At 54.1% G+C, this 15,259-nt stretch overlaps 7 protein-coding genes across 7 annotated transcripts; 4 read left to right on the plus strand and 3 right to left on the minus strand.

Moving 5' to 3' along the window:
• Positions 1 to 454: 454 nt before the first annotated feature.
• On the minus strand, positions 455 to 2,187 carry AYL99_01300 (hypothetical protein; the record flags this gene model as incomplete). The annotated part of the gene is made up of 3 exons (XM_018832816.1): positions 455 to 1,662; positions 1,715 to 2,064; positions 2,165 to 2,187. 3 exons carry the CDS (start codon positions 2,185 to 2,187, stop codon positions 455 to 457), a joined length of 1,581 nt encoding a protein of 526 aa, XP_018698695.1.
• Positions 2,188 to 3,600: 1,413 nt separating this feature from the next.
• Positions 3,601 to 4,314, minus strand: AYL99_01301 (hypothetical protein; the record flags this gene model as incomplete). Its single annotated transcript, XM_018832817.1, has 2 exons — positions 3,601 to 3,903; positions 3,958 to 4,314. 2 exons carry the CDS (start codon positions 4,312 to 4,314, stop codon positions 3,601 to 3,603), a joined length of 660 nt encoding a protein of 219 aa, XP_018698696.1.
• An 888-nt stretch (positions 4,315 to 5,202) lies between these two features.
• Positions 5,203 to 6,031, plus strand: AYL99_01302 (hypothetical protein; the record flags this gene model as incomplete). The annotated part of the gene is made up of 2 exons (XM_018832818.1): positions 5,203 to 5,426; positions 5,488 to 6,031. 2 exons carry the CDS (start codon positions 5,203 to 5,205, stop codon positions 6,029 to 6,031), a joined length of 768 nt encoding a protein of 255 aa, XP_018698697.1.
• Positions 6,032 to 6,413: 382 nt separating this feature from the next.
• Positions 6,414 to 7,883, plus strand: AYL99_01303 (mRNA surveillance protein pelota; the record flags this gene model as incomplete). The annotated part of the gene is made up of 3 exons (XM_018832819.1): positions 6,414 to 6,442; positions 6,542 to 6,647; positions 6,705 to 7,883. 3 exons carry the CDS (start codon positions 6,414 to 6,416, stop codon positions 7,881 to 7,883), a joined length of 1,314 nt encoding a protein of 437 aa, XP_018698698.1.
• Positions 7,884 to 8,108: 225 nt separating this feature from the next.
• AYL99_01304 (hypothetical protein) lies at positions 8,109 to 9,563 on the plus strand (the record flags this gene model as incomplete). The annotated part of the gene is made up of 1 exon (XM_018832820.1): positions 8,109 to 9,563. The coding sequence occupies one exon, from the start codon at positions 8,109 to 8,111 to the stop codon at positions 9,561 to 9,563; it is 1,455 nt and encodes a 484-aa protein (XP_018698699.1).
• Positions 9,564 to 10,774: 1,211 nt separating this feature from the next.
• On the minus strand, positions 10,775 to 12,683 carry AYL99_01305 (hypothetical protein; the record flags this gene model as incomplete). The annotated part of the gene is made up of 3 exons (XM_018832821.1): positions 10,775 to 12,161; positions 12,217 to 12,458; positions 12,516 to 12,683. The coding sequence occupies 3 exons, from the start codon at positions 12,681 to 12,683 to the stop codon at positions 10,775 to 10,777; spliced, it is 1,797 nt and encodes a 598-aa protein (XP_018698700.1).
• Positions 12,684 to 13,751: 1,068 nt separating this feature from the next.
• Positions 13,752 to 15,245, plus strand: AYL99_01306 (hypothetical protein; the record flags this gene model as incomplete). Its single annotated transcript, XM_018832822.1, has 1 exon — positions 13,752 to 15,245. The coding sequence occupies one exon, from the start codon at positions 13,752 to 13,754 to the stop codon at positions 15,243 to 15,245; it is 1,494 nt and encodes a 497-aa protein (XP_018698701.1).
• Between the last annotated feature and the right edge of the window lie 14 nt (positions 15,246 to 15,259).

A 15,259-nucleotide genomic window follows, 5' to 3' on the forward strand; every position in this document is an offset into this window, starting at 1 on the left:
ACCCATACGCCTCAGGGAAGTAAGTGGCTGCATGTTCCCGGCTACACTGGACGAGCGCCCACAGCTTCCACAGCTTCGAGAATCCTTCTGGTGCTTCCAGAACACGAGGAGAAGACCTTCCCAGCCAGTAGTTAATGAGCAAAACCGTGCAGCCCGCATCAACACATTTGGATTAGCCATTATGGAACACAAAAGGCTCCGTCCTCTCCGAATACAAACACAACGGAAGGGGATATCTACAAGACAAACAAGTTCCAAATCAACACGAATCCGCGGTTCAAACCCCAACGGGTGCGCCGACCCGTTCGCAATGCATGCATTCCCAATTGCTCCTGCACAAATCCTACACCCACACCCAGCCCCCTTCCTCCACGTCTGCCCTGCACGTTCGCTTGTAGTATCACTCCTCGGCCTTTTCCTGGTCTGTATGACATCCCGTCGCTCTCTTTGGCATCTAGTCAAAGATCTTCTTGAAGAATGAGCTGACTCGGTGTTTCTTCTTCTTCTCTTTGGTCGCCGAGGATGATGGGGTAGTGGTTGGTGTGGTCTCTGTTTTCTTGGTCGGCGTCGAGGTCGCGCTCGTAGGTGCAGCGGGTGCAGCTGCTTTGGTTTCCTCCTTCTTGGATTCTGGTGCCGCCGTCGTGGGCGCGGTGGCCGTTGGGGGTTCGGTCGCGGGGGCCGCTGGTTTTTCGGCCGCTTCAGCTTCATTCTTGTTCATCATTTGTACGGCAGGCTCGTCGGCAAGAGTAGGATCTTCTGCACCGTCAGAGATCGCCGCCGCTGCAGACCCCGACACTCCAGGAGCAGCACCCGGCGCATGCGGTGGAGCGTATTCAGTGGTGTCACCCTCCGTCTTCTCTGGCTCCACCTTATGTGTTGGAGCTTCTGTGGGCTCGATCGTTCCATCTGCACCGTCAGCCAAAGCGGCCGCGGCCGCGGGGGATGTCCCAGGCGCAGGACCACCAGATGGAACAGCAGTGGGTGACGGTGCAGTCTCAGTTGTGGCAGCTGCGATTGTCGGCGCGGGCTCTCCAGCTTCCTCAGCCTCCGGCACTTTCTTTACCAACTCCTCTTCCACCTCCGCCTTTTCTTTGACAGCTTCGGCAGAAGCGGTGGCCTCGGGATCAGTATGTGCCGCTGCAATCGATTCCTTGACCACCTCAGGTACCGTAGATGTGATGGCTTGCGCAGGATCGACCTCGGTTGCCGGCTTGCTTTCTTCCAAAGGCACTTTCCCCGCCAGTTCGGCCGTGGTCGACGTAGCGCCAGCTGAACTGATGAAAGGACCTGCGTCGAGTGAAGTTCCGGCGCCCTCGCCCATGGGTAGAGAAGACTCTGGAATCAAGTTCTCCTTTGTGGCTACGGCGCCACCAAGACCCAACGCGGCAAGCGCTCCTCCAATGATTGGAATGCTCGAGCCCGCATTTTCATAGTCGTCTTTCGAGGTGGTCACGGCGGAATGGGTGGTATTTGCCGTGACTTCGCTGGGAGGAGGGACCTTTTCGCCTGCAGGAAGGTCGACGGGATTGCCTGCGCCACTGGTAGGCGGCAAGGGACTGACGCCGTACGAGTCTGGCTCTTTGGCTGGAGTCTCCGGGAACGTGCCGGGAACACTGCTTCCAGTGGTCACTTGGTTGAGGTGGGAATCAGATGCAGGTGTGACTAGAAGGGTTAATGTTAGGGTTGCGATGGTATGGTTTGGCTTCCCACTCACCTTCGGTGGCCTCTGCTTTCGGCTCTAATGGCACCTGGCCAGCCAAGGCTGCAGTGGTGCTCTCGGGAGCTACGCTGGACGTGGTCACAGCTTCGGGCACCATGGACGCCTTGGGCTTGATCTGTTCGGGGAGGAGCACGTTGTTGACGTTCCCACGGCCATCGTCCTCTTGCGGCGCCTCGGGATCGATGATCCACTGGTCGTTGACGACGAACTTGTAAAAGATTTTCTTGTCGGTGGGCAAATCCACCTCTTTCTCCCAGATGTCTCCAACTTTGTCTAATTGGACACTCTTTCCCCAGTCATCGAAGGTGCCCGTAACGTGGACGTCGTTGGCCTCGGGATGGGGCCTATGAAACTGTGTCAGCGAACTGGTGGGAACTTGGCGCCGGTCTTAGGGTATGACAGAGGCGGTGACAAAATAGTGTGTAGCAATGCGCCGCGACTCACCATTTGAATACGAAGCTCCCCATGACAGGCGATCCAGGTGAGGGCACTGAGAAGACTGGATAGGGTTGGTAAAAGGTGAAAATGGCTCAATGGCGCAATAGGCAGACGGCGCACAGCTTTGGGAAAAGCTTGACGTGGGCGGGCTCTGATTGAGTGAAGGGGGCAGATGGTACAATAACACAGCTGTCCAAAGAGCTAGGTGATATCCGGGGTATCAATGCGAAAGTTTGCCAAAAGGACACGACGCAGAACGCAAGATGTGAACAATCTGGTGATGGGAGAAGTAGGCGGCGGGGGATTGCGAAAACGAACTGTTGATATTGGTTCCTGGCACGGAGGACGGAGGCGAAGTCGTTGAGCGGCAGCTATCACATAATATGATGCAGTCGGTGGAGTCCGACTGCCCAGGTGCCTAGGCGCCTCCTTTGGTGGTAAGCCTGGGAGGCTGGGGGCAGCCCACTAGTCTTAGCTTGGACGCCTACAAGCCCTCGGTGGGGGATCCAATTTGATTGAAGCTCCTCACCGTTGATCCAGGGGGGCTGGTCACGTTCACACCCGAGGCTGCGCCAACTCACAGAAGTAATTACTTGCTTTCCTCGACGACACAGAGCTGACCGCTCCCTTGTCTAAAGTCACTCTTGCTCCCTCGGCCAACAGATACACACACTGCCCCAGCAGCAGCTCGGTCGCACGACCCCATGACAACGTTCTCGTGTCCTTCACTGCCGCCGTACCACCTGAGGAGAAGCTAAGTGGACAGTTTGCAAACTGTTTCGCCGCCTAGCCGACACTCAAAATACTGTCCTCGGCCGTCGTCGTTAATACCTCTGCTGCAGTGACCACCCCGGGCACAGAGGACAGATAACGGTGGTGCTTTGACGTTGTCTTAGCGGCGCAGATCTGATCATAATCCAAGGTCCACAGTCCGAACTGGACCTTGCCTGCCTGAAGACGCCAAATGCTCAAAATTCCGGGAAGCACTGTGGGGATTGCTTGGTCGCGTTTCTTTGGCCGGCAGCTCCAACAGCCTGTCTCCCAGCATTGTACCACTGTTGCCACCACTGCGTCTCAAGGAGACAAACATGCAGGAGCGGTAAACGCACACTAGCTGAATCCAATATCTATTCGAAGAGGAATGTTGTAAACGATGCCCAGACCAAGATCGGCAACTTTTCAAAGTTTCGAAGATGAGGTGCTAGTGCGTGGTAAGGTGCAAGTGCCGTTAAAGACATGAACATCTCCACGAATTGCCGCTCATGGTAGGGAGTCTTCTTCTCAGACACGCCGTCGCTCTCGGATTTGTTCGAATCAACCATCACACTGACATGGAGCATAGCACCAACAGATCCAGAAAAGAAGAAAAAGGTTGGATGATCTACCTATAAGTTGAATAACCAGCCTGAGTTTTGATTGGCCCTTGGCCCGGGCTGAGCAAGTCACAGTTCCTTGACCAGCAAATTCAGTGTCCTTTGGATGAAGATCTCAATGTCTCTCCTGTTGATCTGACGGTGCTGGTCATATACAAACACCTCATCGTTGTCACCACGATGTACAGCGAAGGCAGGTAGGCGTGTCGAGTCCACACCAAGCGGCTCGAGCAAAAAGGACAGCTGGGTTGTGTCGAGAGTAACAAAGTTGATTTTGCCTTTGTATGTGAGAGCAACTTGTTTCAGTGATTCGGCGATGGCCTTCCTCTCCTTGTCGGTCTCGGCCAGGATAAAAGCGAGGGGCAAACCAGACTGGGATGTCAGTCAGCAGCGAAACACACGAGAAAAGTGAATGGCATCTGGCACCTGAGTGTGCTCAATATAAGACTGCAAGTCCAGCCTGCCGACTACCGGCGTCGAGGCTTTTTCTGCGAATTTGAGGATACGTCCCGTTTCAAGCTTGCCGTGATATACTGGCTTTACTTCGTCGAGGGAATTCCAGACAACCACAAAAGGTGGCTGGGCGTCCACTTCTTCAGCCAAGGTCAGGTCAGTGGTGGTCGCCACCAAAAACCTGTCGTGAAGCTTATCGGCCACCTGGGTTATCACAGTCGACATTTGGGAGGTCTCATCTTCAGACTCCGTAAACAGAAGCACCGGGATATCCAACGACTTCAACGTATCGAAGATTGGCCTACTAGGTTGGGAAAAGACTGGCACCATAGTCTTGAGTACTTTGGTTACAATGCTGGACTGGTTAGCCGTTGTGGAGTCACCAACAAAGCGACACTCACGAGGAAGCCTGGAATTGCCCTCGATATCGAATCTGTTCTGGGCCATGAAAGAGTCGAATGGTGGGAAAGGAAGTAACCCCATAAGAAATACAAGCATCCAATACACCTTCACAATTTATAGCCAGCAATTGAGCGGACGGCCATGGCTGTAGTACCTCATGGGCCTTTTCCAGCTCAGGAGCCAGCATCTTGCATGGTTCACTGGGAAATGATCAGTCTACGGATCAGAAGGTCAAACTTCGTTCCGTTCAACGTACTGCCACGGCTACGTTCATGGGAACGTGAGTTAGGTAGGATCAGGGCTGAATGGGAAAAGAGTCGACGCACCAGGCAAACTGGGGTTCCAGCTCGTTATTAGCGACAAGAAATGCTTTGAATGTTCTATAACTCACAGGCAGCAATGATCATGTCCTCTTTGCTCGACGATGCTGACAAAAGGGCTTTGAGTGTTGTCGGATCACTATACTGAAGCTCAGCCTTGCAGGCGTGCATGAAGCAGCAGAGTGCGACACATATTATAAAGAGCATCTGGGCTTCCATCTTGAAGGTAGATATCGAATCTAACGCCACATGGCCCATGTAGTGATATTCTCTCTTTGCGAGAAGTCGACAGGTAACGGCTCTGTAGGATGAAAGCAGCAGGCGGAAGAGCAGCCAGTCGGCGCATTTACCGAGAGCACGATGAGATGCTGCATGTACAGCATCGAGCGCTACCGCAGCCAACATAGACCAACACCTTCTTTCCACTCTATACAAATGTTTTTAGAAGCTCTCTGCAGGCTGAGCTAGTCTCTTGGATACTCATTGTGATGCGAATATGACACCAGCTGGGAAGTTGTCTCTTGTACTAATACCTGCTCTAGCGGTCGTTCTCGGTGTCGCCCACTTGTATCTTGACTGGAACTTCCTGCTTTTCAAGCAAAGCAACGACGGACCCCATGCCAAGGGACCGAAGACCTACCTGCTATCAGAGGATCCCTTAGTGGTGTACATACAAGACTTCATCACGCCCCAAGAGGCAACCCATCTGGTCCAGCTCGCGTAAGTGCAGCCCGGCTGCGATCCCAACATATCAGGACTTTTAAGAACTCTTGTATGATAGCGAGCCCCGATTCAAGCCCTCCGTACTTTGGACGGATAAAGGCAAAGTCCACAGAGACTCGGCCTACCGATCCTCCATGACGGCCAAGCTGCCCCGGGACAAGACCGTTCAACAGATCGAGGATCGCGCACGGAGCTTCCCTTTCTACGAGGCTGTTGGCGACTTCCAGCCCCTGGTGGTGCAGAACTACGGCATAGCAGGACAGTATCGCGACCATTATGACTGGTACGGCGACGCCAGCGCGGTCGGCGGCAATGTGGTCTCGACTTTCTTCGTGTATATCCACGCAAATTGTACCGGAGGAGGGACAAACTTCCCACGACTGCCGCCGCCGCCGGAGGAGGAAGAGTGGTGGTGCCAGTTCATCGATTGTGACCGGCCCATCGATGACGGCGTCACCTTCAAGCCGATCCAAGGGAATGCCGTATACTGGAACAATCTCCGTGGCGACGGCAGGGGGAACCCGCAAACCTTGCACGCAGGAATGCCTGTGACTTCGGGGAACAAGATGGGGTTGAACATGTGGACGTGGCAGTCCGTTTGAGTGTTCTCACATGTTAGTTCTGAGCATAAGAGAAGTCAAGATCTGAGAATTGAATAGGGCCAAAAGTAGGCCAGTGCGATGCATGTTTACATGTCTGGAACTAGTGCAACAGTCTGAGGGATGTATTAATATATCAAACTGGATCAAGTCCCCAAACGATGTTAATTACCCTACGACCAGACCGGGTAAATTGGATGGGGAGCACTACCATGAATGGCCTTGCTCGAAGAGGGAGATGTCGGGAAGCGAGTTGAAAATGTAGAGGTTGGAAGTCAAGGATTACTCGTAGATGGTTGTTCGAGAATCACACGTTACGGTTCAACCATTCAGGGAAGAGATGAAGTCACTGGCCCGTTTGAGTTGCTTGGACCAAAGATCCACGATGCATTTCAAATATCCCCGCAACCTTGAGTACACAATCGCACCCCTCGTTTTATGGACAAACATTCACACCAGCTGTCGTTGCCCGCCGCCCTGAGACTGCGTGCGCTGATACTAACAGCAACTCAGCCAAATCGAGAAATTAGACGACATCACAATGCGCCTCGTCAAGCGAAATATCAACAGCGATGGGAGTGGGAGTGTCACATTGTGCCCTGAAGAGCCTGAAGACATGGTACCTCCACCACCTTCTCTGCTCCCCCCGTCGCGCTCATTCTGAAATTTCCATTAGTGGCATGCTTATAACCTCATTCGACCTACAGACCTCCTCACTGCCTCTGCCATACGGCGAGTGACCACCGAATCCTCGTCCACGGGTTCTACGTCATCTCAACGAGTTCACACCAACCTCACGATACGGGTCAAGTCCTTGGATTTTGACCCCCAGGCTGGGCAACTGCATGTGTCCGGCCAGATCGCCAGGGAGAATAGATATACAAAGCTAGGCCAATTTCACACACTTGACCTTGAGCTGCAGCGCAACTTCACCCTCGAAAAGGAAGTCGAAGGCAGTGATGGTTCAGAGGGTTGGGACAGCGTCGCCCGTGCGCAGCTGGAAGAGGCTATAGACCCTTCGAGGGGCACTGAAGCGGTCGCGGTCGTCATGCAGGAAGGGCTGGCCAACATCTGCTTCCTGACACAATTCCAGACTGTCTTGAGGCAGAGGGTCGAAGTCTCGGTCCCGCGGAAGCGGACAGGCGCTGGGAGATCCGCCGACCATGACAAAGGCTTGATGAAATTCTACAGTACCGTGCTGGACACGCTACTCAGACAGCTTCAGGGCTTGATGGAGCACAAAGACAGCAGCGCGAGTTTCCCGATATTGCTCGCGAGTCCTGGCTTCACGGCCGCCGGCTTCCTGAAACACATCAACGAGACCGCCGTTGCAAAAGGGGACAAAATGCTACAAGACTTGGTGAGGCGGAACGCTTTTATTGTGGTCCACAGCAGCTCCGGTCACCTCCACAGTCTCAATGAGGTCCTCAAAAGCCCAGAGGTGCTCGTGAGGTTGAAGAATACAAAATATGCCCGGGAGACGGCACTCATGGACGAGTTCTATACACTCCTACGCAAGGACGATGGCCGGGCATGGTACGGGCCGAAAGAGGGAGAGACATGCGTAGAGAAGGGCGCTGTTGGCCGAGGGGGAGGAGTTCTTTTGATCAGCAACGCCTTGTTTCGCAGCCAGGACGTAGCCACGAGGCGAAGATGGGTCAAACTTGTCGATCGGGTGAGGGAGGTAGAGGGCGGTGAAGTCAGAGTCCTGAGCAGTGACCATGAGAGTGGGAGACGACTGGAGGGCCTAGGAGGCATTGCCGCCATCCTGACATTTCCCATCGAAGACATAGATTCAGAGGACGAGGACGCGGACGAGGGCTCTGAGCAGGCTGAGCATGGCCGGGAAGAATGATAGATTGTTCAGCAGGCAAGCCCAGAGATCCTTCGGGTCTGTCGCAAGACAAGGAAGGTCTACCGGCCGCAGGCGGAAATGTTTCCGCCGTGCCCTAAAGTGACGTGCATCTCGTCTATTTGTTTAGCCCAAGCCATCGCGTCAATGTACCAGGGTTGTTTTTCTGTGCGAACTGCATCTTGTGTTCGGCCGGTTCCCTTCCCTTCTATCTTACCCTCGCCCACGATGCCGCGGCCCGCGAAGCCTCCGATGACTCTGAAGGAGGCCAAGCGGGCTTACAAGAAAGAGGGAGGCTTCCGATACACTGCGTCGCAAATGGCACGCGCCGACAGGTTGGACGCACATGAAGAGAAGCGCAAGAAAGAGTTAGAGAAAGAGAAGCAACGCGTGGAGAACAAACGCAAGCGGGAAGAGAAGCTGGAGAGGGAGCGAAATGTCAGACAGAAGATGTTGGAGGAGGGTCGCATCAGTGTCGAGGAGACTTGGGGGAAGGTGACCGCGAGTCAACCCCGACTGAACAAATTCTTTGGACAGAAGCCTGCACTTCTGTCGTCGAAGGGGGCGGTGAGAGCTCAACCGATAGTGGAGGAAGAAGACATGCCGGTAGCAGACCCCACCGCTGAGGGCCAAGGAGAGAAAACTTGTGCTGGTGAGGACGACGGCCTTTCACAGAAAGGACTTGCAGATGCCGCAGCTGTCCAAGGTCCAACAGCACCGACGAGCCTTTCTTCAGTCCCCACTTCAACCGCCGGCCTTGGTCAACAAGAAAAAAACCATGACTCAACAGTCCCCATTTCTCCGAGACAGATGTCGTCTAATCCAGCATTATCACCAGGGCTTAGAGAGCTGAGACCTTCGGAGATCAATTCTCGTCGGCTGGTCGCATGTCAGCCTCCGAATGAAGGCAAGATCGGATCACCACAGAGGTGTATAGGGAAATCATGGCCAAACCCCAAACCCCCAGAGACAAAGGCAACTGCAAGTGTCGTGCAGCGGCGTTTTGAAGGCATACTGCTTCCAAAGGACAAACTCGGCAGCATAAGCTGCGAAAGCAGCCAAGGGAATCAGGAAGCCGAGTCAGCCAAAGGCGGTCTTGATACGTCAAGCATGTATCTGGATGAAGATTTCACTGATGGTATAGATGACGAGACTTTTCTCATGCTATGCGCCACACAAAAGTCTCTTCCAGATGAGCCGTTAACACGAGAGAATTCGCCGGCTACGGCCTCGCTCGGTGGGACGCCGGTGCCTGATTCCCCGAGACATAAAGCAAGCCCTAGTCCGGCGAGAACGATTCTGGCCCAAGAGTCCAGAACGCCGCTGTCGAAGGGTCTTTCGGAAAGCTTCAACTCAGTGTTCAATGAAATCGAGGACGATGATTTGATTGCCCTTGCCCAGGAAGTGGAGGCCGAAATGGCCACGCCGATCCCAACACCCACAATACCATTAATAGCAAGAAATATGGCTTCGATGGCTCCGCCTCCACCTCCAAGGTCCAAGGCCCTGTCGCCGCTGGCCGCACAGAATAAGATGCAAAAGCCAGAGCTGCCACGATCGAGGTTGAAGGAAAAGAGGAGACTTCCATGGAACCTTCCCAGGGATGATTTCATTGACCTCGGTCCGTCGACGCAAGCTTTAACGTTGGAACTCCTGGAGCAGGCTGAAGCGAACATGAGATGAAGAAGCGAGGAACAAGACATTCGCAGATTCCAGCGCGGATCTAATGACTTCACAGAACGGTGGGGTGCCTGCAAGGCTATATTGTTCACGACCAAGACGACGTGTTATCCGGCTCCATGGGGGATTAGGTTGGCTTTGCACAATGTGGCGACGATACCCGACGCCATTAGAGATGACAGCATTGAGCACGACACGACGGCGTCGGATATTTGACTTGAGATGGATCAAGGCTGCATTACACTGGAAATGACATTGTGGGATATTGCATAGCGAGGTCACTGATCCAGTGACTATGACGTTTGGGGATTTGGATAACTGCATCAGCGCGGGTTGGATACGAGCATTTCAATGGGTCGGTTGGGCAGAACCAGGACTAATTTTTGACTTTGTTCTCTATGTGTTGGATATGATACCCGGCGAGGATATGAGCTGGCGCGGACATGTTGCATTTATTCTTGGGCAGCGGAAGCAAGCAAGCAAACAATGAAGTGCTTACCGCAGGGCTTTCGTGGCGGGCGAGCGAGCGAGCGAGCACCAGGACCAGGACCCGGAGTGGGTGTACTGTAGATACATACATACAGTCAGTAAATGCATCAGATTGAGACCCCTAAACCTCATTGACAGACAGACAGACAGACTGTGCCCGGCTCGTTTCTCCCTCGGTATGGAACTGTTACCTTGATACTCTCTTTCTTTAATCTCCTTTCAACCAACCAGCCAACCAGCCAACCAATCCGAGTCCTTTTCACAGGAGCTACCACGTACCTCGTAGATAGATGGATAGATATATGGATATAGACTGTGTGTTTGTTTCGTTTGTCATTTGGCGCCTGTACTCGTGCCGTACCATGAAATACTGTAGATATATCAAGACATTAATCAGCGTACATAAACGGTCAATTATTTCCAAGCATAATAGGCTCCCAAACTAATAGGACCACCAGGTAGGTAACATGTAACATATCCGCCTCTCCCAAAATGACCGCCTGGGTGCCGGTCTACAGTAGTAATAATCGTAATAATACCCATGATCCATCCGTCCTTTTCCCATCAGCCAGTTTTTCATAGTCGGTTCGTTGCAGAAAGAAAGAAAGAAAGATGAAAACAAAACGGCTCCCTTGATTTTTTTTTCTAACCCTCGCACACAATTCAAATATGTGCATGCATGGAACCCACGAATGGCCGCGCCGAGTTCAGAAAAACAGAGAAACTCAGACTTGCATCTCGCTCTTTTCCCGTCCCAGGTCCTGCTCTTCATCCCCCAACCCCTCTTTGATGACTGTCGTCTTGCTCCATCCCCGGATCTTGTGGCCCCAAATGTAGAAGATGACGGGGATGGGAATCATGACCGCGGCGAGGCAGCCCAGTAAGGTCCCGGCCCACTGGATGCCGAGATTGTTAAACATCTGGTCGGCGAACAGGGGGAAGCCGGCACCGAAGAACGATCGGAGCAGGGAATTGGCGGCGATGGCCGAGGCGGCGAACATCAAATACGTGTCGATGATGTAGTTGAAGCATTGCAGGAAGATGCACAGAATACCGAAGCCGGTCACCACGCCCGACGCTGTGGGCGCGAGCCAGTGGATGGATTTGTTCCAGCCCGTCCAGCCGAGCCAGAAGAGACCGACGGAGAAGGCGATGGCGCCGATGATGACGGGCGGGAGTCGCCATTCCGGAATCTGCACGCCGTGGTTGCGGGCGAGCTTCTTCTTGTACGCGACCTGGTCGATCATGATGTAGATGCCGCCGCAGACTTGGCCGATGATCAAGCCGATAAAGGGCAGGCCGCCCACACCTTCGTTCATGCCGTGCACGCCCTGGAAGATGATCGGGTAGGCGCCCAAGAACAGGTAGATGAGGCCGTAGATGAAGGACATGTACAGGGTAATCAGGAAGATGATGGGTTCGGTGAACAACATCCGGATGGGTCGCATGAAGTTCTCGTCCACGAGCTCCAGAAAGTCCACCTCGACCTCCTCTTGTTTCGCGTGGATGGCGAAGTTCTTGGTCTCGCGTCGGACCCGCCCGGCTTTCGCGACAAGGACCGCAGGTGCGTACGTTTCCTTGGTGAACAAGACGAGGAAGGTGGATAGGAAGCCCATGATGGAGGCGATGTACATGGTCCAGCGCCAGCGCAGGTGGCTGTCTGCGATGAAGCCGCCGACAATGGGTGAGGAGAAGGGCCCACAGAAAACGGCCATGGCGAACGCGGTGATGGCGATCCCGCGCTGGCTGTCGTCGTACATGTCGGCGAAGCAGGCGGGGACAATCGCCAGCGGACACGCGGCGAAGAAGCCACTGAAGAAGCGTGCGAGCATCAGTGTCTGGTAGTCCTTGGCCACGGCTGCTGCGACGGCAAAGACACCGAAGCCGAACATGGCCACCACGAGGGGCTTTTTGCGGCCCATCAACTCAGAACCGGGGCCCCAGAGGATGGGGCCGAACGCAAAGCCCAGCACATATAGCGTGATACCGAGGACGCCGACCTCGGTCGAGACGTGGAACTCGTGGGATACTTGGTGGATGGTAGAGGAGAAGATGGCGCTGGCGAAGGACGCCACGAAGGTGATGAAGGAGAAAATGATGGACGTTCTGACTCTGTAGGCGCGTGTCAGTGACCACAAGGGGCTCAATGTTTTAGAAAGAGACGTACTTATACCAGAAGGGCCAGTTCTGGGGGTGTTCGGGGTCATCTACACCGTCGAATTCGACGACGTACCCTTCCGTTTCGTCTTTGGGTGGTAGAGGCTTGCCAGCTCCCAATGTCTGCACCGTGGCTGTTGTTCGTTTTCGTGCAATAGTCGACGGCCGACTGCCTACGGTGAGAAGATGCTGTGTCCGCGATCGAGCGATGCGATCGAGCTCCACAGGATGGAGCGTGCGTTGGGTGGCATTCTGCTCGTCTTGTCAGCCACTTCGACATCCTCGAAGCCAAGTTTTGGGCAGACATACCGTGTAAGTGTGGGTGACATGACGGGAAATAGGTGAAGAAGAAACGTCTGATCGAGACCAGTCTCTCTCGATATCTGGTCCATGGGTGGCAATGTACGACAAGGTGTCGGGTCGATTGTCATTGGCGTCGACCTCTGCACGGATGATGTCTCTGCTCAAGGGATCCATAGCGTAGACTCTATTACGGCTTGTTGGGTCTCGTCTGGCGTCTGTGTCGATCCTGAAGGTGAACTCGGGCCTTCTCTCCCTGCCTTGATATATCCAGTGCTTCGATATCGTGGTCCATCTTGCCCGGATGCCCGGCCAGATCCTGGCTTTGTCTTTGCGGTCTTTTGAGCCAGATCCGCTCGAGATGCACCTATCATCGTGTCGGGAATTGATGAGTGAGGATGGAATTCGTTCCAGGGGCTCTGGGGTCGTTCGTATCCTCTCTCGAGCGAGCGAATGGGCGTCGTGCACCGCTCGTCACAGATCCGTGAACCGAATGGGTGAACATACAACCCTCTCAGAGGCGGAATAAACGATCGTTCCAGGGGCCGACGCGAGCTGCATTGTGATGACTGTCCCGCCCTTGCCAAAAGAAGCCAAGTATGAGCGGCTGCTTGTCGCTTCAGGCATGAAACACGCAGTGGAGGTCGACGTCATTCAGCGCGGACTGCGGAATCGGCTGTGGAATTCGGCCAGCGGTAGGATGCGGCAACGCGAGATGCCTGCCACAAGCTCGTCCTGGGCATTGTATCGAGACCTAGAGCGTTGTTGGAAGTGCCGCATTGTGTACTCATTGGCTCGAGTGAATCTGGATGTTGGTGTAGTCATGTAGTCATCCAGTTGTCATCCAAGAGCTGAGGCCGGAGAGCAACAACTTGGGGACATATTGACGCAGTTTGTGGGCGCAGTTGTGGGTCACGGGTCACAATAACCAATGCTGGCTGCAAACTGCGACTCTCACCGTCTGTCTCTCTTCTCTCCTCTCCACCACTACTCGGGACAACCACACCAGCCACCACACTGCTGGTGACCTACTACTGGTGCTGCTGCCTTCTTGATTACATACTACTCCTCCTCCTCAAAGACACGGACGGCATCAGTGATTCGAGGCCGTAATGCAAACATCTTACCTAACACGGTGCCCGCACTGTCGAATCAACGACGCCAAATGTCCATCAAAGCTATCTTCTATAGCAAGTTCGATCCTCACGAAGGCACGCAGCCCCTGAGTCTCCTTGTCCATCACTGATGCCCAAGTTTGACACGTGTATAGGTCCCAAGATCGTGCATCAAGTGCCTGAGGACTCGATCCTGACCACGAGCGAACTGTCCGCAGCGTCCAATGGCACGGCCACCACCTCGCCCTCGAGTGCACCGCTGTTGTCATTTTCCACCATCTCGCGCTTCGTGATTCCTCGTCAGTCGCTCTGTGGGAATTTGATCTCCCTGTCGCCTCCGCCGCTCACGTCGAGCACGCCTCCCACACTCGTCCTGTCGTATCCCATATGTCTGACTTCCCCCCACTACCCGCGCAATGAGTTCATCTTCAATTTCGCCCTGGTCCTCGGTGAACCTGCGACGATCGACGTGCCTTCGTACAAATCCGTGGTGAAGAAATTGGCACACTTGATGCGCAGCCTGGAGGAACAGTCGCACTTCTTGAGTGATGATGCCGCATCCCCAAACTCGGGCAAGATATACAGCCTGTGCGAGATGCTGATGGAAGACCTGAATAACTACTGTGAATGTATGATCCCTATCGACGAGTTGAACACGTTGAACATCAAGCTGTTTCCCACCTTGCCGAACCCCGCCAGCGTCAAGCCCTGGCATGTCCCCCTGTTTACCGTGAGGATCGAGACCATGGTGGACGAGAACTGGGACTTGACCATGCTGCGAATTATCCCTTTTATCAACGGCGTAAATAGCGTGAAACGGATTGCGATTCTCGCCGACGCCGACCTTAAGCTCACCAAGAAGTGCGTCAAACACTTGCTCTATTACGGCTGTATCCTGCTGCTCGATATCTTTAGCTTCAATGCCATCTACGCTCCAACCGCCGAATTTGCCAACATGATTGCCAAGGACACCGAGATGCAAAAGGAATGCGCCAGATACGTCAACACGGCGTTTGCACCGGGCGCACAGGAGGAAGTCATCATTGACGGCGCCACCGAACGACGTACGAGTGGCCTGACGAATGCGACCCTTCAGGACGAGGAGATATGGCCCTTGACGGGAAAAGGCGACCCCGTCGACGGTGTCGGGATCGTCCAGCTCTTCGCCAATCTGCGACAAGGCCTCACTGTGCGAGAATGGTACGCCCAGAATGCCAACATGCTCGCGAACATCGACATGCGGCGGTTCGTGACGTTCGGAGTCATCAAGGGCTTCCTCTATCGGGTGCACCGGTATGCCATTCGCACGCACAAAGGGACGGTGTCCTACGGACCCTCAGACGGGGGTACGGCCCGATATGCCCATCTGACTCGGAGCATGTCCAGCGAACGACATTTCGCCGAAGAGTCTTCGCCACGGACGAGACACAAACAGCACAAGCACTCTCGCAGTGTCGGGAAAATCCATACAGAGTATCAGACCCTGAATGCCAGAATAGTGGAATTTCTCGACGGCACACACTGTTTCGATGAGATTTGTACGGATCTGGGGATCAGCGAAAAAGATCTTACGGAGAGGTTGAAGAGTCGCGAAATGGGCGAGGTCACCATTATTTGCAGGTGAAGGACTCTCACAAT

The sequence above is a fragment of the Fonsecaea erecta genome, assembly GCF_001651985.1.
Source record: "Fonsecaea erecta strain CBS 125763 chromosome Unknown Scaff1, whole genome shotgun sequence".
Lineage (NCBI taxonomy): Eukaryota > Fungi > Ascomycota > Eurotiomycetes > Chaetothyriales > Herpotrichiellaceae > Fonsecaea > Fonsecaea erecta.